Here is a 21,953-nt window from a genome sequence, read left to right on the forward strand (position 1 = left end):
GGGGCGGTGCGGGGGCGGTGCAGGGGCGGTGCGGGGGGCGGTGCTGGGACGAGGGAGTGTCGGGGCTGGGAGGACCCGCCAGGCAGCTCCAGTGCACGCGGCCTGGCAGTGCAGAGCGCAGCCGCAGCTGGTCGCCCAGCGGACGTGCGAGAGTGCGGGGCCCCGGGGGCTGGAAGCTAGCTCGGACGCCGGGAGCTTCGCTCCTGAAGGCGGAGGTCTGAGACCTGCAGCTGCTTCTCTGGGTCCTGCGCTGCCCTCAAGGTGAGGGCCTTCCCTCGCCAGGGTGCGGGGCGTTGGCGCGGGTTGGGGTTGGGAGGCACTCTCCGGGACGTGCGGTCCGCGCCGCGGGCCATTCACCCTTGGACCCTGCGGCTGTACTTACTTCTTACCGCGTGCTAGGTCCGGTTGTGTTTAGCAGAATCGTCTCCTTTAACGGGCCCTCTGCCCTAGGAGGTACGTGGTGTGATTACCCTCGTGTTAAAAATGAAACAGGGCAGCCCAGGTCGGTGTGGACAGGGCGTGCCATCATTTAGGCCCGCGGAGCACCGGCTAGGGCTACGCTGTGCGCGGGGAGCCGCCTCTGTTTTGGCTCCTGGCTGTCTGTAGCAGATCCTGGAAAAATAGTCTTCAGCCTTTTGTCTTCCTGAGAATATTAGCTAAAGGAATGAAAAGGAATATGTACTAAAGGAGACATCGGCTAGCAGTGCTGTTTATAGCTGGGAGGGGAGCCAAATAACTTGGGTGCTCAGTAAGAGAAATGCGCACATTTGGGCATGCATACATGTTTAAAAAAATTCTTAACCTTAAAAATAAAAGTGACAGTTATTTTACCAGCCAAAAAAAAAAAAAAAGGTTTATTTGGGAACTGCGGAGATTTGCCATCTGGAGCAAGCAAGCTCAGGTAAAGCCACAGGCAAGTGCCCAGAAGGAACGGGAGCAATGCTGGGAGAAGGGAGTTGGGGAAGGCTGTTAGAACCAGAGAGTCCACTGGAGCAACGCCGGAGTTCCAAGTATACTGGCTTCTCATTGGCTGAGTACGACCGCCTCCCATTGGCTGGACTGTTGCGGGGCCAAGAGGAAACCTTTCTTCTTCTTGCTGGGACACTTAGGTAGCATCTCTCTGCAAAGTGCATCTGTCTCTTCTGCTTGGATCTGCGGTTGACCAAGCGGCATGCAAGGGCTGCTCCTGCTGGCCCCCGAATCTACTCTAAATGACCCTTCCATTAATTTTCTCAGAAATCAAATGAAAATATTATAAAATAGTTTCTGGGTACTCTGCGGATTAAGATGAAATAATATGCATAAAAATATCAGAGCCCATTTGGTATGGTATATATAGTTTAATAATCTGTTGACCTAAAAAACAAACAAACAAAACAGTTATTTTATTTTTTTAGATTTTTTATTTATTTGATAGAGATCACAAGAAGGCAGAGAGGCAGGCAGAGAAAGGAGGAAGCAGGCTCCCCGCTGAGCAGAGGGCCCGAGGTGGGGCTCTATCCCAAGACCCTGGGATCATGACCTGAGCCGAAGGCAGAGGCTTTAATCCACTGAGCCACCCAGGCGACCAACAAAACAGTTATTTTACTAGCAAAATGAGTGTATTCAGGAATTGCAGAGGAATTCAATGTGGGACCTACAGGCTATGGTAAACCATAGGTCAGTCTGGAGAACAAAAGAGAGGAACAGAGGAACATTACTTTAGAGGAAAAGGAGGAATTTGGGAAGAACTGCTTTGAACAAAGGTTTGTTGAGCCTCTTGGAGGAAGGGAAGAGTTCAGGGTGGTGATCCTTTCTGGTGGGCTGAGTTGTGTCAGTTTCTTACTAACTGGGCTGTTGCTGGGCAAGGAGAAAAAAAAAATCTTTCTTCCTCCCGCTGGGGCTGTAAAATGAATGTCTTCCTGTTCAGGAATGTAAGGTTAGCTGTGAGGGGAAGTGTATGGGTGAGAGGCCCCCCCTATGGGGTGTCCTGACTCCACTTCAAATGATATTTCCCTTTATTAACTTTCGCACACCACATGTTCCTTTTTCTTATTGAGCTGGGTAAGTGCCTTCTTCCTAACAAAGGAAACTGCCTCTGTGCAGGAGGGTGTTAAGGAAGGTGAGTGCGGAGAGAGGTGAAGAGCACTGGACAGCTAGTAAGGAGCCTGGCTTGGAGTCTTTTCTCTGATTTTGGACAAGTCGTTCACTTCCTGGGTCTGTGTCTTACCCTCTACAAATAGAAAAATGGTCGATGGGGAGTCATGAACTCAAATGCCTCAGGCGGCCAGGTGTGTGATGTGAATATGGAAACTGGGCCAAGCAAAACAGCAGTGAATGGTGAGGCCTGGGGATGCAAAAGAATGCATGCCTTGTTATGGGCATTAATATTAAAGCATTTTATCCAAACCCAAATAGAATCTCAGGATAAGGTGTTCCCGGAGCCCACGTGACACTGATAACCTTTTAAAAAGTAATCAGATCCTACCATTCTCCTGCTTAAGATGCTCCAGTGGCTTTCTGTTAGGCTGAGTAAGCTCCTTTCCCCATCCTACAGACCCCACCTCACCTCTCTGACCACGTCTCCCACCATCCAAACTTTTTTTCTTTTTAAGCTGCAGGCCAGTCAAACAGGCTTTCTTGAACACTCCAGGCCAATTCTTACCTCAGGCCTCTTTCTTGCCATTCCCTCTGCCTAAACCTCTGATATTTGCATGACTGGGTCCCTAACATCATTCACATCCTTATACCCAGAGATACTTTCCTGGAGCTCCTATCTAAAATAGCAAATGTACCCCTGGCCATTTTAGTCACAAAAGCACTTTGTTTTCTTATCCCTATCGCTGTTACTTAGCATTATGATTAACACTTACCACTATCTTGAATATTATGGTTGCCTTCTTTGCCTGCTCGTTTGGTTTGCCCAGCTTCCCCCTCCCCCAGCTGAGAGTATAAAGTTCCATTCTTGCCTGTCTTGTTCACTGCTGTGGCCTCCCCAACCGGGCCCAGTACTTAGCCAGAGTCCTCCTATGAGTCGGTAACCCAGCTGAATGAATGCATAGATTGGAATTGTGTTCCATTCACTGCTGTTGGTGGATAGTCAGCTCCACAGGCAGCTTAATCACGATTCCACGTGTGCTCTCCCATATGAAGAAGTCTGAAGGACCCTCTCACAGCCCCAAGGAAGCATCAGGAATCCAGGTTCCTTTCGTATCTCTGCGCTGCCGTCCTTAGTCCACAGCGTCTACCCTCATGACAGCAAATGAATGACAGAGCCCTAGCTGTCATTCCACAGTGCGGCTCAGACGAAGGCCAGCGGCAGGGGCTGAAATGGTGCCCCCACCCTCCCCGTCCCCTAGGTTAGCCCCTTTAAGGATATGTCCTTGGAGCCACATGTAATGGCTTCCGCTTCACTTCTTTGGCCACCCCTGAGTGGAAGACTGGGAAATGGAGGGATTCGCTGGACACACTGACATCTGAATAAATTCAGGGACTGTTGGTGAAAAACAGGAGGGGATGTTGGGTAGCCAAAGATGCAGATTCCCAACTGTTCAGTCAGTAGTCAACTTGAGCAAATGGGCAGGATTTAAACTCCCCTTTGAGGTATGATGGTGTTGGTGTTCCCACCTCTGTCTCGCCAGAGCTCTTTGCTCCCGCTCCAGTTAAGCATCCTGCCTGCCCTTGACTTAGTTCCGGCCACTGTTATTTAAATCTCTTTTTCTTTCTGTCCCTGGGACGCCCAACCTGAGCCAGAGCCCATTCCCTCTCCCGGACAGCTGGGGATGTGGAGGGCCCAGGAAGAGGCTAATTCAGGCCCTGTTCCAGATTCCAGTCGTGACCATGGATAAGCCTGTTTTCCATCTCTCTGTTCTTGTTACCCGATAAAGATGCACCGATATGCTCAAATTGTGATTTGATGGGGCGCCTGGGTGGCTCAGTTGGTCAAGCAGCTGCGTTCGGCTCAGGTCATGATGCCAGGGTTCTGGGATCGAGCCCCAAGTAGGGCTCCCTGCTCCATAGGGAGTCTGCTTCTCCCTCTCCTTCTGCTTGCTGCTCTGCCTGCTTGTATTCTCTCTCTTTGTATCAAATAAATAAATAAAATCTTTTTTAAAAAATTGTCATTTGATACAGCATGCATCCCACAGCGTCTGCACACTGACCCTGAGCCACAGGCTCTGTGTGGGCTGTTTCTTCTGGCAGAGGGAGCAGGTTTGTTGGAAGGGTCTTATCTTTCCCAGAATGAAGCTGATTATTTAAGAGCTGGCTAGCCTTGGAGTAAGGATTCAGGCTTCTTTTGTGCCTTTGAGGCCTTCTCGGGAGAACTGGTATTTTTCCAGAGCCTTATTACATGCAGGCCACCATATGTCTGTCTTGTCTGTCTTGCTCTTCTCAGCCTTGCTGGGACCTTGCTCTTCTCAGCCTTGCTGGGACCTTGCAGACCGCAGTAGACGTGGTAACTGAATTTCTGACCAAAACCCCCGACCTTCGTCGGTTCCGCTGTGTTGATTACTGGTGGGTGGGGACATGGAAATGTGGGAGAGGGAGGAAGGACCCAGAAACATGTCTCCTGCTTCTTATCATATCTCATTTTCTAGGACCTACCTTCGTGGAAGGTTCAAAGTCCTCAAAAAAAAAAAAAAAAGGCCTTGGTTTTGGCACCCTGCATGATTTGTCCTTTGAGGCTGAAATCGCCAAGTGGTTCCTTGCCCCTCTTGAGAAAGGTTTTTTCAGACATATCTGCATGTCCTTCCTAAGGCCTGCCGTTGGTACACTGACCTCACCTCATCTGTCCCCTTCGCTCACGTGTTTGCGTTCTCTTCCAGATTGCTGGTGTTGCTGAGCAGAGTGACCGACCGCAGCTGAACGCCTGCACCTTGCCCTCTGAATCCTTCCCTGCCTAGGATTAACAGCAGACACTCCCTTTTGTAGTAGTCAGAGCGGAAGAATTCATCATCTTAGAACATGGCAGGTGACTATAACCTATGGGGGAGATAAGCTTTTCTTAAAAAAAAAAAAAAAAAAAAACTTTAATTAGAAATTAAATATGTTATAAAAACCCAAAAAACACTGAAATGTTTTGTTTTTAACATGAATCACTATTTGGAATTATCTTGTTTTGTATTTTGTTGTTTTATTGTGCATTTCAAACCCCACCAGACTATAAGTTCCTCAAAAATGAGAGCCATGCTTATCTTGTTTCTGCTCTGCTTCTAGTCTCTGAAATGATACCCAGGCTATGGAAGTGCTCATAAATATTTATACTGAGTGAATGAACCTTAGGAGTAACCATGGTTTAAAATGTAGCATGACTCAATTTTTATTCTTGTCCTTGCTCACACACACACATACACGTGCACATACACACACACACACACCCCATTCTGCAGCTTATTGTTCCTCTCAACCATATGGCATAAAAATTCTTAATTTTAAGGAACACTAGGTTCAGTTGGTTAAGCCTCTGCCTTCGGCTCAGGTCACGATCCCAGGGTCCTGGGATCGAGCCCCATATTGGGCTCCCTGCTCAGCGGAAAGCCTGCTTCTCCCTCTCCCTCTGCCTGCTGCTTCCCCTAATTGTGCTTTCTCTTTCTCTGTCAAAAATTCTTCATTTTAGAATGTAAGGATCCACCTTACTTGACACAGTCTGGTGTAGACTCGGGCTTCTGACCCTGAGCACTACTGACATCCTGGGCCAGTGACCCTTTGGTGTGGTGTGTCCTGTCCATTGTAGGATGTCTAGCAGTTCTCCCGTATCTATCCACCAGATGCCAGCTGCACTCTCCCTAGCGGTGACAACTCAGAGTGTCTCCAGACATTGTGACTGTCCCCCTGGGAGGGGATACAGCCCCCACCTGAGAACCACTGATGTGGATGTTTCATTTGTATCCATTGGTCGAGTTCCTGTGTCACCAGTGAGTTTGAGAAGTTAAAATAAAAATGTTAACGATTAACCTAAGCCCTTGAATCCAACCTTTACACCCAGTTGAGTGCCTGAAACTGCTGCAAACTAACATTGGTTATTTCCTCCTTAGGGGCCTAAAATGAAAAATTTAAATCAAGAGTTCTAACATTTTAGTCTTTGACATTATCGAGGACAAATTTAAGCAGATGACCAAAGCTGCCTCCCAGAATAAATCAGTACATGACCTCCCAGAATCTTCTAAACGAGGGAGATGTTGCTTCAGAGGCTGTTGGTGTTAATGACACAGGCAGGACCTGTAAAGCTGAGACTCTTCATAGAGCCTTCACATCAGCCTTGTCACTCAAAGCGGGCTTCGTCTAGACCCTGCCTCCCTCCAGGGTTAGGGGTCTGATTTTTCCTGCCTGGTTTACTTGTCCCATTTCTGTGGGCCTGAAGGAGAAGGAAACAGAGCTGTCCGTAGCCGATGCCTGCCAAAGTCGGTTTAGCTGGAGAAATTAGTCATGGTAGCTTTCACTTTTGGTGTTCGTCAACAGGGAGGAAACTTCTGATAGAAGATAACTGCTATAGCTCGGGCCTTTCAAGAAATTCATGATGCTATTTTTGAGGAATCCTAATTTGACCCATTTTATATTTGTGCATTAGTAAACTCAGGCAACCATGAGCTATGTTATAACTGGACTTTTTCTAAAAACTATTCATTACTGGGGCGCTTGGGTGGCTCAATGGGTTAAGCCGCCGCCTTCGGCTCAGGTCATGATCTCAGGGTCCTGGGATCGAGTCCCGCATCATGCTCTCTGCTCAGCAGGGAGCCTGCTTCCCCTCTCTCTCTCTCTCTCTCTGCCTGCCTCTCCGTCTACTTGTGATTTCTGTCAAATAAATAAATAAAATCTTAAAAAAAAAAAAAAAACTATTCATTACATTAAAACTGTTACCTGTGACAGAGGTTGGTATTTCCTAACTTGAACCTGTAATCCAACTACACATTTTGTTGTTATCTTAGTCTTCTTGGAATTTTGACCAAGAGGAATTGTTCTTCAGAAGAAATCATTTCTTTTCCGATACAGGCAAGAAAGTGCTCATTGTCTATGCCCACCAAGAACCCAGGTCTTTAAATGGCTCCTTGAAGAAAGTGGCAGTAGAGGAACTCAGCAAGCAGGGCTGCACCGTCACCGTCTCCGATCTGTACGCCATGGACTTCGAGCCGCGGACCACCAGGAAGGATGTCATCGGTGAGTCATGGGCTGAATGGTGTTTGTTCCTTGAATTTTGGGGTGAGATTTTATTTATTTATTTATTTATTTACTTATTTATTTGAGAGAGAAACAGAGCACGAGCAGGGTGAAGGGCAGAGAGAAAAGCAGACTCCCTGCTGAGCAGGGAGCCCGATGCGGGGCTCAATCCCAACCACCTGAGCTGAAGGCAGACGCTTAACCCCCTGAGCCACCCTGGCACCCCTGTTTCTTTTAACTTTGTTTTTTTCTAATTTTTTTAATGGAAAAAATATTTTGACAAAACTAACCACTGCACACGGTACCCAGTTCTCAAGTCGGGAGAGTCTACATGGCAGATCTTTTTCCCATCCCTGTCCCACCAGGGCGATGATCATTCGTCTCTCTGTCCCTCCAGAGTGATCTGTGCTATGGAATGCAATTACACGGGTAGTCTCCATTTTCTCTCCACTTTGTTTCAAAACGGTGGCATATTTTACCGGTGTTGCACATTGCATGTGTTTTTACTGCCCAGAGTATTCACTGTGTGGAGGTGTCATAGTTCAAGTAGTCCCTACTGCCCGGGCATTTCAGATCATTCCTGATTTTTCCTGTTACACACAGAGCTACAAGGAGGAATCATAGCCATGTGTGTTTTTCTACATATCCAGGTGTATCTAGAGGTAGAATTGCTGGTCAGAGGGAAGGTGCAGTCTTGATTTTCGTAGATAATATCAGATGGTAAATGGACCAGTTTACAGTCACACCAACATGTTTGCAAGTGCTCATTTCCTCTGCTTGACCAATTTTGATAAATTCCAGTCTGTCAGGTGAAGAATGGCCTCCTAGTATAGTTCTGATTTGCCTTTCTCTCATTGTAAGTAAGCTTTACTGCCCGTGTTTATGTAAGAAGCATTTTTTTCTTTTTTGCAGCTGCATTGAGACATAATTGACAAAAGTTATATATATTTAAGGTATACAGCATGAGGGGGTTTGGGGGGGAGTTTCCTAGCATTTTTTAAATTATTAGTTTCAGAGGTAGCGTTTAGTGATTCATCAGTTGCATCTAACGCCCCGCGCTCATTACACCAAGGGCCCTCCCTCATGCCCATCCCCCAGTTACCCCATCCCCCTACCCACCTGCCCTCCAGCAACCCTCAGTTTGTTTCCTGTAGTTGAGAGTCTCTTGTGGTTTGTTTCCCTCTCTATTTTCATCTTACTTAAATTTTCCTTTCTTTCCCCTGTGTTCATCTGTTTTGTCTCTTAAATTCCACCTCTGAGGGAAATCATATGGTATTTGTCTTTTTCTGTCTGACTTATTTCCCTTAGCATAATATCCTCTAGTTCCATTCATTATGTTGCAAATGGCAAGATTTCTTTTTGATAGCTGAGTGGTATTCCATTGTATGTACGGACCCCATCTTCTTTATCCAATCCTCTGTCGATGGACATCTCAGCTCTTCCCATAGTTTGGCTATCGTGGACTTTGCTGCTGCATACATTGGGGTGCAGGTGCCCCTCCAAATCACTGTGTTTGTATCCTCTGGAAAAATATCAAGTAGTGCAGTTGCTGAGTCCTAGGGTAGCTCTATTTTTACTTTTTGAGAAACCTTTATACTGTTTTCGAAAGTGGCTGCACCAGCTTGCATTCCCACCAACAGTGGAAGAGGGTTCCCCTTTCTCCACATCCTCTCCAGTACTTGTTGTTTGCTGTCTTGTTAATTTTAGCCATTCTGACTGGTACAAAATGGTCTTCATTGTGGTTTCAATTTGTATTTCCCTGATGCCGAGTGATGTGGAGCATTTTTTCATGTGTCTGTTGGCCATTTATATGTCTTCTATGGATGAATGTCTGGTCATGTCTTCTGCCCATTTCTTTTTTTTTTTAAAGATTTTATTTATTTATTTGACAGACAGAGATCACAAGTAGGCAGAGAGGCAGGCAGAGAGAGAGAGAGAGAGAGAGAGAAGCAGGCTTCCCGCGAAGCAGAGAGCCCCATGCGGGGCTCGATCCCAGGACCCTGAGATCATGACCTGAGCCAAAGGCAGCAGCCCAAACCACTGAGCCACCCAGGCGCCCCCTTCTGCCCATTTCTTGACTGGATTTTTTTTTTTTTTTTTTTAACAACATGATGTTTTGAATGCATTTTCTAAAATACTCTTTTTGAAAAGTGAGATACTTTTAGCTTTATATTAGTATGTTATATTTATAAATGTTTATATTATATTAATAAAATTTAAATATTTTATATTCCTTACTCATTTTTCTGTAGACAATTTTTACTTAATATGTGTTTTGTTTTGACTTTGCTTCTGTTGGTTTTTTTTTTCCATGCAGGATTTTATTTTCCTAGTTGGCTTTTGCTCAGTCTTTTTCTTCCATGACTTCTAGATTTTGTGTCACGCTTATATAAACTCTAAGATTTTTTTAAAAATTTACAGTCTTGGGGCGCCTGGGTGGCTCAGTGGTTTGGGCTGCTGCCTTCGGCTCGGGTCATGATCTCAGGGTCCTGGGATCGAGCCCCGCATCGGGCTCTCTGCTCCACAGGAAGCATGCTTCCCTCTCTCTCTCTCTCTCTCTCTCTCTCTCTCTGCCTGCCTCTCTGCCTACTTGTGATCTCTGTCTGTCAAATAAATAAATAAAATCTTAAAAAAAAAAAAATTTACAGTCTTGTCTAGTGTTTGACATATTTCACTTAAAAAAATATTTTATCTACTTGAAATTTATTTTGGTATGGGTCCAGTATTTTTTCTAAGAACGCACTGGTTGTCTCATAATCATTTATTGCATGGTCCAGCCCCTAATTTAAAATGCCACCTTTACTGTGATTTTACTTCTCATGTACCTTTGATTCTGTTATACACTTTGTATTCTGTTGGGTTTTTTTTTTTTTTCCTGTCTGTTCATGGATTTAGTACAGCATGGCTTTAATTATTTTGGAAAGTGATACAGTATCTGATAGGATTAGGTTTCCATGTTTGCCTTATTTTCTATTTTTCTAGCTAGTTTTACTTTACTTTCCTATAAAATCTTTTGAATTAACTTTCCAGATTCAGAAAGTAACCTGATGATATCTTTATTGAGATTCCATTAAACTTACTGATGAACTTCCATTATCTGATCCTACCCAGGAGAAGGTATGACTTTTCCTTTGCTTCCGTCTCCTGAACAACCCTGCAGCTCTTCATACAGATCTTACATAATACTTGAATTGGTTTTCATTTCTCTATGTGAAGAGGGATAGTAATCTCTGTGTGCCTGTTCGTGTGCCTGCGAGTGTGTGTGTACCCAGCCACGACTAATTTTCTTACTGTTTGTAGTAGATTTTTAGCTCATTGTCTGGGGCTTTCCGGATATACCATCAGATCATCTGCAAATAATGATAATTTGACCTCAGCCTTTCCAGTATTCAATACCTTTAATTTCTTCCTGTTTATAATTGTGTTAGTGATAATCCCAAGGTTTAATTTTAATATTGATGTTAATAGCTGACATCCTGTATATTCTTGCCTTTCTTCCGTTTTAATAAATCAGTCATTCATTTTCACTTAAGGAACAACAGAGCAGGGACTGAGAAAACAGACTCTTTTTCTTTTTCTTTTTTTTTAAGACTCTTATGTTTTTAAGTGGATAAAGTAACACAAGCTTATTTTTAAAAAATATTTTAAAATACAGTGAGTAAGGTGAACATATAGGGTAAGAAGTGCAGCCCCTTTTCATATATACTCCATAGTCCGACCCTGTCCATGGAGACAAATTAGTTTAACTTTTTGGTGTAGATCATTGTGGATCTTACTTTAAATATCAACAAGGGTACATATCCATGTAAATTATAGTTTCAAACTCTATGGATACAGATGTAAATGGTGCCACGTCATAGGACTTACTTTTTATTCACTTAGATCTTGGGAAGTCTTAAGTTTTAAATGATTGCATAGCACTCCATCGGACGTAATATAACTTAGTCACCAGTTCCCCTGCTGATTTATATCTATGTTGTTCCTACCTTTTATTTCCAGCTCTGTGCCAGTCCTTGTTTTATGCCTCTGGGTTTTCTGCCTTGCTTAGGAAGGCCTCCCTATACCCACACTTAGAAAAATATTCTTATTTTCCAGTGATACTTAGATACCTTTACTTTGATATTTACTTTTGAAATTTACCTGGAATATATTTGGCCTACGGACCTCTTCTCATCTCTGTTCTCCATCATCAGAACCACCCCAGGCCTGCTGTAGGTTCCACACATGGTGACTGGCCAAAACCCTACCTAGAACCTGCCTGAGAGAACGTGACTCCATGCCTGTAGCAGTTACCCTCTGGGTTTTCCTGTCAGTACAGAACCTCATACTCAGGAAACACTCAGTAGGTGTTTTTTGGATGAAAATCAAATACAGGTAGATTAAAAGAGGAAGCAAGGAACATTGACCTATTTCTAAAGTATGAGTCTATTTAAAGAGCTTGGATTTAGTCTTCCTTTTGGTTCCTCTCCACATGGCTGGGGGTGTGTCTGCTCCTTTCCAGACCCCATGTGGTGGAGTGGACCTGGCCTGGTCGACCCACCTCTGCTGCCACCAAAACCTCTGTGGTATGGAACTAGGCACTGAGCCTCTCTAAAGTCTCCGTTTCCTCTTTGGTAGACTGGGGCTTACGCTTTCCAGTTGTTATAAAGACGGAAAGGGCAATGTGTGTAGAGTGCAGCACCTGATAGGTGGGGGGTCCTCAGTGAATGGTAAGCTGGGATTGATGCTGATCAGTGCCTTGGATGAATCCTTTTTGTTGACAAGGTCCCAGTTAAAAGCATAGATCAAAATAACTTCTTTTTCATTTTGGTTGCCATGGGCAGTGCTGTAAGTTCTACCCGTAGCCCCCTCCTCCCACCCCCCACTGCTGCAGCCTAACTGGGCCTCCCCCACCTGGCTCTCACCCGGCTCACTCTTGCATCCCTGCGGCTACACTGAGCTCCTGCACACCCACTTCAGAGCATTCATGTATTTCCCGCCTACGCCACAGGGCTCCCCACAGGCAGGAGAAGTTCAAGCTCCACGAAAATCCTCAAAAGACCTGGCCCATCTCTCTGCTCACATCACCTGCAGCCCCCCTGGCCTTTCACCCATTGCTTTGGAGGTTGCCTCCTGGTGGCCCTTTCCTGGACAGGCCCGGTTGCCCGACACCCTGCCTTCTCTGTGTCTGATGCCCATACTGTCCTGTCTCTTTCCTCCAGGGCACCTGGTGAACTCTTGCCCATCTTCCAAGCCTGGTTTACAAAGCTCATCACTAGTGCAAGCAAGCAGAGCAACTTTATTGTAAGATGGGAGGCTTCTCTGGAAGTAACATTAGACTGAGCTAGCTTGACTGTTGTCTTGTGTATTCATCATGTGGTTATTATCTACTCTTACTGGACTTTGAGTCCCAGGTGAGGACAGTAGCTTCTTCTCTTTTTATTTCCATAGTCTGACCCCCAGGACCCAGCACCTGGTGGGGTCTCAGTCAATGTCCGGCCACTTGCTTTAGGGAGTCCAGGTAATGGGGATACCAGTGGGATAGGCCAGGATGGGCTGTGGGTGCGCATATGAGAGTGAGAACATTTGGCCTTTTCTTCTCCAGGTGCCCTCTCTAATCCTGAGTTTTTCAACTATGGGGTAGAAGCATATGAAGCCTTTAAGAGGAGGTGTCTGGCCAGTGACATAACTGACGAACAGAAAAAGGTTCAGGAAGCTGATCTAGTGATATTTCAGGTTTGTTTTGTCTCCAATTATTATAACAAATTAGATTCATTCCATATACAAGCTCTTTCCAAATATTGAGTCACACGCTTCTAAGAAATGGTATTAATGTTGTTAGCACATTTGCACACTTACTTATGTCTAATTAAGTAAGGAGATCTGTGTAGTCAATATTCATTCAAAATCCTGACTTCCAAGTAAGTAGTAAGGAATTCCCCTGTAGCCCAGCACTCTGGGAAGCATCTGCATCATGCAGGGGGAACTGCCTTCATTCCTTCTGCTCCCCACCCCACACAGGCAGAGGCTGAGTGAAAACCAGATTTGTTGACGCAAGGTAGTTTTGTCCAAATGCAACTCCTGCCCTAAATATCTCAATTATTAAGAGGAAAGTCTTTTGTTTTCTTCCTGTCACTGGTTTCCTCACCAGCCCACCTGTGCACTCATTCACAAATTGCCCCAGGCTGGGACTCCCCGCAGAGAGAACTGGGCCTGATCCTGCTTCTGTGGTCTCATCTAGGCCACGCACGCTCCCTTCCCCAGCTAGACAGGCGTGTGTACCCACAGAGGGAACAGTAAGCCTGGCAGCAAAGTAAACATGCTTTGGGGGAGCTGTTGGGTTGACAGAAGTCCAAGTCAACTAAAAAAAAAGGAATTTATTTTCAGGGCCCTGATCCCTTGGGTCTCGTGGAAGCCAAGGACAGGCTAGCTGGGCTTGAGGAATCCTTCTGCCCTCTCCCTCTGATTCTCCTCTGCTGCTCCCCACATGCGGGCTCTGTCCTCTTGTTGCACACCACGGACTGGGGGCTCTAGGTCCGGAATCTCCAAGATGGATCTGATGGGCCCCAGTTGTCTCTGTTTCCAACACAGAGGAAAGGCGAGGAGTGGGTGAGAGAACAAGACCCCCACATGCGGGGGAGGGGTGGAGATGCAACCAGTTTCCAGGTGAAACAACATGTCCAGAAGGCAAAGTTCACATACCCTTGGTAAAATAACCAGACCCGCTTGGGAGAAGGGAATGCTTCAGCCTCCTCTTCTGCCCCACCCAGGCTAGCTCTGTCTAGACACCCTCTCCTGGCCCCTTCCCTTTCTTTCCCAGGCAGCCTGGAGTGGCTAACCTGATCAGAGTGCGAATTGTGCTTCCATCCTGATTCCACGTGGATGGATCACGGTGCCACTGAGCGTGCTTGCCCCATGCTTTGTCATCACAGAACAGTAGCCACACCGGGACAGTGAAGCTGTATCACAGCTGGCCCAGCAGTCTGGGCCCATGGTCCAAGCAGAACCATACTGAGCTCTCTGACTCTTCTTTCCTGTCCCCTGGGGTCAGGTGACCACGTGGAGCCCATCTCTCCTTTCTGCCCGCTCCTGCACTCCTGGATAGCTAAAGCAAGCCAAGGCCTGTCCTTTCTGTACTCATCTTTTTTTTGCTACTCCAACTCACAGCTCCTTTCCTTCTGCCTTTCCTCTTTTCCTGATGCTTTGCCCAGAGGGCCTGCATTGTAAGTGTGCTGTTTTTCATTCAACATTAGTAAGAACTTCATTCCTCATTACTACTTAGTAGTGATCACTCCTCCCCATCACTCACTGAGCATTTACTCTGTTCTAAGCACTGTTTCGTGTCATGGAATCCTCCTCAGGATGCTGTGGCCTAGTAACGTGTACCAGCCCTGTTGCCAGATAAGGAAAAGGAGGCACAGGGAGGAGAAGTAACTTGTCAGCATCACACAGCAGGGGGCCGTGGAGTTTAAATTTCAGTGCCAAATCCTGTCTTAGATTTATAGCAAAGGCACATGAAACACAGGTTTCCCTCTGCCTTTGGTATCAGATCATTATCTGCTCATCTCCTGTCATTGATGATGATTCTGGATATAGTGTAGGGGTTCTGTGGAGACCAGGATGGACTTCAGGTCGATCTTATTGCTGGTGTGTAGAATCTGAGGTTATAAGGCTTTCGTTTGTGTCAAAACCCAGAGCTTCTCAGAACTTCACTCAGCCTGACTTCCAGAGGGCAGCAACTGGAAAGGGCCAGATTCTTCTCCATACCTTTCTCTGGTGCCCCTTGATTGGATGAGTCACAGGGACTGCTGCCACTGAGCTAGCGTCCAGACCAGAACTTCCTAGCACCACCCTATCTGCTCAAGGACCAGCCGATGGAGCTGTCCTGGTCAGGGGACACAGAGCCACCTGTAACAGCAACCAGGACCATGGTCAGCTCTGCCCCCCTGCCCACCATCATCCTGTCCACGCTGCATGCCCCCAAGCAAAAGGGAAGAAAGTCTCCCGGTCGTGCTGCCCTCTGGTTATACTTACCTGCCCAACCCCCTGGGAAGAGGAAGACCGTGGGATTCCTTCCAGATCAGCAAACCTGCCATGTCAGGCAGCCTGCAGCATCCATTTCTCCTTGGTGTTGTGTCCATAGTTCCCGCTGTACTGGTTCGGCATGCCGGCTATCCTGAAGGGATGGATGGACAGGGTCCTGTGCCAGGGCTTTGCCTTTGACATCCCAGGATTCTACGACGCTGGTTTTCTCAAGGTACGTGCCCCAGGATCCGGATCTATGCATACTGGTGGGGGGAGTCTCCTCAAGTCCTGTTTCTAGTTTGCTTTTTTCTCAACAAACACTGATTGAGCACCAGCTGTGTGAAAAGCCTTGTGTGTTGTACTTGGGCAAGGAAAGCGTCATTTCTGAGGTCATGGGGCGTTTGTCTAGAGAGGGATATAGATGCATCCGCCGCGAACTGCATGGCGGGGCCAAGGAAGGCCCAGAGTTGGTATCGCAGAGTTGGGCCCCACGGTGTGAACTCTGGCTCAGGAGAGGGCGTCTGCGCTGTGATGCAGAGCTGACCGGGGCCTCCCATCTCTTCACCTCACAGCTTCACGTTCCTCTTTGAAAAACAGGATAATATGACGTGTGTGGCAGGGAGAGCATTGCATGGAACCCAGCGCGTGCGCAATGCAGTAGCAGTGAATTTGCTACTAAGTTCACTCATTACCGAAATAAATAATGTCTTAATTCCGGAAGCCTCAGAAAATAAGGGCATGTAAGGAAGCCATAAGCCATGAGGTCCGTCGTGGATGGTGAAGTAATTCTGCCATTCCATGAGTGGTCCTGGCCAGGGGCCGTGCTGCCTCATTGGCCCTCACAGCAGCCCAGGCTGTCAGCATCTGGGCCTCACTGTCCGCACCCGGCATCACACCCTGCTGTCTGCCAGAAGTCGGGGTGCAGAGGAGCCCCGTGTTCACTCGGTCTGGTCCCTCCCCTGTCCCCAGCGGCTGTGGTTGCTGCCTATAGCTGGGTGTGTTTGTGGGGAATGTTACCATTTGTCCATTCCTGGAGGGACTGACCTCAGACTGTCCCTTCTGGTCCTTCTGCACCTTGCTGCCGGAGTCACATGGATTCGTTTTCTCCTCCGCAGAATAAATTGGCTCTTCTCTCTTTAACCACGGGGGGCACAGCCGAGATGTACACGAAAACCGGAGTCAGTGGAGATTTCCGATACTTCCTGTGGCCCCTCCAGGTACCCGCTGCACCCCTCACCCCCTCCGCTTCCCCTGCAGCCCACCCCCCCAGGAGTCAGAGATGTGATGGAGCCCGGAATCCAGACCATTTTGACTCCACCTAAATACAAGAAGTTAAAACATTTTGCCCTTTCAAATGCCTTACTTAGCACTGAAAAAGTGGGCCAGTAGGGAAACACCTATTTATTATAATGACAGCCTTTGACTTTGTTGGGTGGAAGCTAAGCTGAACTTGGTTAGCTGCTATCTGCCCCGTGAGTGTGTGTGGAGCACCGGGGCACCATCTACGCTGACGGGCGGTTCTTTGTGAAGGTGGCAACCCACTCAGACCCTGGCAAGAGGGGCCCTAGGGCCAGCAGCCCAGACAGCCTCCCACCGCCCACAGGTGATGGTCCATGGAGCCGGGGTCATGCCCCATGCCCAGAGCCCACACCCCTCCCCGGGTTCCCGGGACTCTGGGCCTGCTCTCAGGTGGATACCCAGCTGCCTTTGTGCACCCCTGGACTGTCTGTGAAGGGGACAGCAGGGGACAGCACATATGCAGGCAGGCTGGGATATCCCCATGGGAGGCACCCCTTGCTGAGGGACCTAGCTGGGGGTCGGGGCAGAGGGAGCAAGCTCTGGGTCAGGCGGCCACATCCTGGCTCCGAGCTCCCAGGAAACCCAGAAGCCCAGAGGCAAACCATTCTTCCAGGATGTTATAAAGGGACATTTGTCCAGCAGTAGGAGATCACATAGTCAACAGCTTGTGAGCTTTCTTTAAAGATACGGACAGTGACCTGTGGGCCTCTTGTCCCCTGACTTACCCCTGGTAGGGCAAGCCTGGGTTTTAAGGCAAGGAGTGCAGAGAGGGGAGAGTGATATTTTCTAGTAAGAGCTGTCTTTGAAAAGATAGTGATTCATTTTGTGATGCTCTGTGGTTATCACTTACAGGCCTGAACTTCCTCCTCCACAGGTCAACTCGTCTCTTAGGGGTCATGAGCCAAGCTGAAGTTCTTCTGGTTTTTAAAAAGTCTTTATTTATTCTTTTCATTTTTCAAAAATACATGTTAAGAAAAAAGAGTGAGGGTATAAAATATAAAAATAGAAAGCCCTCTTAATCCCCCCTAAAAATAATTACCTTCAATAATTTGATGTATTTCCTTATGGCCCATACATATTTTTACATGTGTATTTTTTATTATTAGCGTTATTATGTTTATGTTTTTACATAAATGGTATGCCACAAATACTGCTTCAGATTTCTTATTATTTTTCCTTGACACATCTTGAACAACCATACGTGGATATACACCATAGCTAGAATAATGTCACATCATTCTAGAATAATCCACTGTATGAATGAACCATAATTTGCCTAATCAATCAAAACCATAAGGTTTACTGTCTGAGTCAGAAGCGAAGATTACAGATGAATCTCAATTAGGATCGGAAGTTTCCAGCTGCCAGGAGTACCTCACTTGCCCACATCCTAAGGGTATAGGGCAGTTTGGTTGTCTTTGCTTACCTAGAAGCTGTTGTTCTTTTCTTCCTTGAAGGCTTATTTCAGGTCCTTTCCCCCCTTTCGTTGTTTACCTGAATGACACGAAGGGATGCCGCTTCTGATCAGCTCTCTGCTTTCCTTGTGGCCGCAGCACGGGGCGTTGCACTTCTGTGGATTTAAAGTCCTCGCCCCGCAGATCAGCTTTGCTCCCGAGATTGCCTCTGAAGAAGAGAGGAAGGCCATGGTGGCGTCCTGGGCCCAGCGGCTGAAAACCATCTGGGAGGAAGAGCCCATCGACTGCACGCCTCCTTGGTACTTCGGGCAGTGACGCTTCACGCCACATCCACGTCTGCCCAAGCGTGCAGAGAGAAGATGCTCCGATAATAAAACGAAGTTCTGACAGAGTGAGCTGGCGGTATTTGTGTTGGGCAGGGCCGGGTGTCCTACAGCTGGCTACCCTGAATTCTCTTCCAGCTGAGCCCATTATTCATCCGGGCTTGCTTTTCTCTTCTGAGGTCTTTTCCTCTCCCTGTGATCAACCTTCGCGGGTATTCTTGTTTTCAAACAGTTCTCCTGTCATGGCAGTTTTTTTCTTTTTCTTTATTTCATAACTCAACTTGGCAGTTTCTGCTTTTTCATAGAAAGTCTGAATCTTTGATAGCTAGTGTTTCAGTGCTATGTGTGGACCTTTTTCTTCCATCTCTTGCTCTCTCTTTTCTTTTTGTACACGCATGCATGATGGCTTTGACGTTTTCAGTTAAACAGCTGTTTAACCCGTATGTAGTGTCATTGCATGGGGATTACCGTGAACGTCTCCCAGCATCGCTCTGATCACGTCCTCTCCTCTCCCTGCACATGTGTTCCCTTGACATTACTGGTAATTACTCTGTGTAGAGGCTCCTGTAGCAGCAGGGATCTCCCTAAAAGCAGGTCTAAAGGGTTAAATCTCCTCCTCCTCCTCAAGGATAGAGCCATGGCCTGTGCACAGAGGCCGTCCTTCCTCAAGGTCCCCAGGGCCACCTGTCATACCCTCGTCAGACTTGCCACCCAGCTTGTCCCTAGACTCCCCTTGTCATACTCCTTCAGGCTGATATCCTCATCCTGAGTAGCCTGTCCCCTGCTTCACTTGTCCCCTGCTGCCTTCCTCTTTCTCAGCATCTCCAGACCCTTTTCCATCTGCCTTCTCTTCCTCCTGTTTTCCCTCTGGTGAATCATCACGCTTCTCTGTGTGCGTCTCCTTCCTCCTCATCTGCATCCCCACAGCCTGCCTCCGCCTCCCCGCCCCAGACACTCCCTCAGAGCTGCCATCCCCAGATGCTCTGCTTTCAGGACGGTTCCTTCCTAACTTTTTTTCAACACCGTTTTCTTCTAGCTATTTTTTTAAAGCCCTCTTCAAACTCCTTTTCAGAACAATCTTCAGATTCTCCTTCCAAGACATCTTTCTCCTCAGATTTTCAGGGTCAACTTCAGACTTTTTTCAAAGTCTTTTTCTTCAGAATTGTTTTTGAGGTACTCTTTCGAGACTGTTCTCATCACTTTTTGGAACTGCCTTCTTCAGATTCTTTAGGGACTGCATTCTTCAGCATCTTTTTCAGAAATATCCTCAAAATCTCCCCATCTTCTCATTTTCCAAGTATCTCTCCATGTCTAGATTCTTTCCGTGCCAGGTTAGTTGTGGCTTCTTGAGCATTCGTCCTGGATGTGCTCGAGTGCTCTGGAAATGCCTTACTTTTTAAAAGCCTCGCCTTTGGGAGCAAAGAAGGAAGTTGAACACGAAAGGCCTGCACTGGCCTCAGGATACTAAAGAAAGACTTCCCTTCTCGCGGCTGTTCCCCTCTCCGCTTGGGGTCTTCTCAGCCTGGCCATCAGTAGTCCCACCCCATGTTTAGACAGGGATTCGATGGCCACCAAGCCACCTTCCATGGAAGGTTTGAGTACACAGATAGTTTCCTCAGGACATCTGGATGTCTCTCCAAGAGAAGGAGTTTCCTGGCTGGCCCCAGCTTGAACAGTGTCCAAGGTTTTCTCTGACCTTGATCAGCACCAGTGGACCATCCTCGAAGTCCACAGGGTGCAGCATTGTGATGATGAGCACTCCCAGGTGGGGCCTCCCACGAGCCTCCCACCAGCCCTGCTGCCATCATTCCGGAGCCAGCTCCTTCCTGTGGTGCTCGCACCTCTTCCTTTCTAATGCCCTCTCATCCGCTTCTGTTGAAGCTGAGCTACCTCAGTATGTGATTTCTAGCTTCTATTTTCATCTCCATCCAAAAGCATTAATGTGCAATCCAGATACCCTCTTCAAGTAACTGTAGTGCCATCTGCTTCAAGATTCCCTTGGTTTATCATCGTAAAACTTGACCATAAGTTCTGTCTGAGGATCTCATAATCATGCCAAGTTAAGACAGAAGTTGTACAAAGGCCTCTACTGTGATGTCGGCAGGCAGAGCAGTTGCATTTACATTTGTAGTTCTTTCTTCAAATGTAGTTCTTTCTTTTTTTTTTTCTAAAGATTTTATTTATTTATTTGACAGACAGAAATCACCAATAGGCAGAGAGGCAAGCAAAGAGAGAGGGGGAAGTAGGATCCCCGCTGAGCAGAGAGCCCAATGTGGGGCTCGATCCCAGGACCCTGGGATCATGACCTGAGCCGAAGGCAGAGGCTTTAACCCACTGAGCCACCCAGGCGCCCCGAAACCTTTATTTTTTCTCCTCCTTCCGAGATCAGTGGGTTTGAGGCTATTTTCTGCAGAGGTCTCTTAGCCTTGCTGAAACATCCCATACATTGGCCCCGGAGCTAGATGTGCTGGCACCGAGAAGCCATAATCAGCCTGATGCACAGAAATAAAGTCTCCAGTGATCCCACACCAGCTGCCTTGCCCAGGTGTCAGCCTGCTGCTGCCCAAGAGATTGATTTTCTCCACTAGGATTCTTGGTGTCTCTGTATAGTTCTCCATTCACAATTGCTCATATGCAAATTCCTCAGCCAAGTACACTTGACCCGTGAATGACATGGGCTTGAACTATAGTCCACTTACATGTGGATTTTATTTTTCATAAATACACGGGAAAATTTTTGAGGGATTTACAAAATTTGCAGAAACTCACAGGTGACCCAAGTAGCCTGGAAACCCTGAAAATTTTAAGAAAAATGTATTGTTGTAAGAATATAGTAAATGCCTATAGAAAATATGTGTTAATGGGCTTTATATGTTATGAGTAAGGCTTCCGGTCAGTACTGGCTTATTAGTAGATAACTCTGGGGTCAGGAGTTACACATAGACTTTCTGGGGGCATGCCCAGCACCTCTAGCCCTGCATTATTCAGCTGTACTTGCTGCCTTAGTTTCCCTGCCTAACCCAGAGCAGGCTCCAAGTGAGCAAGAAGGGGCTGGCTTGCTCTGGCCTGCCTCAGTACTGCGGTCCAGGCTCGAGATCTGGTACCCGTGTTGTTTTCCCTGGGTCTGGCTTTCTTTTGTGGCACTATTTCCCTATTAGACACTGCCTCTGGATCCTCTCAAAGTTGCTGATCATTGGAGAATTTACTTGACTGTTTTCCAGGCACCTCCGATCCAACACCTCATCACCTGAGTTCGTCCCCCTACCCACAGCCCCCTCACCACCCCTTATCTCAGTAAACGGCAGGAACATTCCTCCAATGTCAGGCCCTGAACCCGGGCCTCACCTGGACTACCCACAATCAAGATTCATGCCTTGCTGACTCCACCTTCTCCCTTTGTTTCATTTGCCCGTTATTTCCATCCACAGTTCTACCACGCTCATCCAGGACACCGCCTTCTCTCGCCTAGATTATTGCAGCAACTACCTAGATAATTTCGCTTATGTGTGCCAGTCCTTAAGACCCATTTTCTATAGATTGCTTAGAGCACTCTTTAAGTGTGTGCGTGCATGCTTGCGCACACACACACACACACACACAAACACACACCTCATGCCATTCTTGAGACCTATTCATCTATTTTGGGTTTTTTTAAGATTTTATTTATTTCTTAGGCAGAGACAGATCACAAGTTGGCAGAGAGGCAGGCAGAGAGAGAGGAGGAAGCGGGCTCCCTGCCGAGTAGAGAGCCTGATGCGGAGCTCGATCCCAGGACCCTGAG

The 21,953-nt window shown here is 47.1% G+C and overlaps 1 protein-coding gene across 2 annotated transcripts; it reads left to right on the forward strand.

Moving 5' to 3' along the window:
- Positions 1 to 65: 65 nt before the first annotated feature.
- NQO2 (N-ribosyldihydronicotinamide:quinone dehydrogenase 2) lies at positions 66 to 18,240 on the forward strand. Of its 2 annotated transcripts, none has more exons than XM_059179128.1 (7): positions 66 to 261; positions 4,803 to 4,948; positions 6,967 to 7,131; positions 12,716 to 12,846; positions 15,254 to 15,367; positions 16,251 to 16,352; positions 17,988 to 18,240. In XM_059179128.1, exons 2-7 carry the CDS (start codon positions 4,942 to 4,944, stop codon positions 18,162 to 18,164), a joined length of 696 nt encoding a protein of 231 aa, XP_059035111.1. In that variant the 5' UTR covers positions 66 to 261; positions 4,803 to 4,941; the 3' UTR covers positions 18,165 to 18,240. The 2 variants fall into 2 exon arrangements, with proteins under 2 accessions (XP_059035111.1, XP_059035112.1); XM_059179129.1 differs by lacking the exon at positions 66 to 261 and adding an exon at positions 335 to 453.
- Positions 18,241 to 21,953: the final 3,713 nt, after the last annotated feature.

Source organism: Mustela lutreola, chromosome 6 (genome assembly GCF_030435805.1).
Source record: "Mustela lutreola isolate mMusLut2 chromosome 6, mMusLut2.pri, whole genome shotgun sequence".
Lineage (NCBI taxonomy): Eukaryota > Metazoa > Chordata > Mammalia > Carnivora > Mustelidae > Mustela > Mustela lutreola.

What these genes read in the sequence shown, in the direction of transcription:
- NQO2 (XM_059179128.1), top strand. An exon ending in CTGATCTAGTGATATTTCAG is followed by an intron (nt 12,847 to 15,253) that starts GTTTGTTTTGTC and finishes TTGTGTCCATAG; the next exon opens with TTCCCGCTGTACTGGTTCGG. An exon ending in ACGACGCTGGTTTTCTCAAG is followed by an intron (nt 15,368 to 16,250) that starts GTACGTGCCCCA and finishes TCTCCTCCGCAG; the next exon opens with AATAAATTGGCTCTTCTCTC.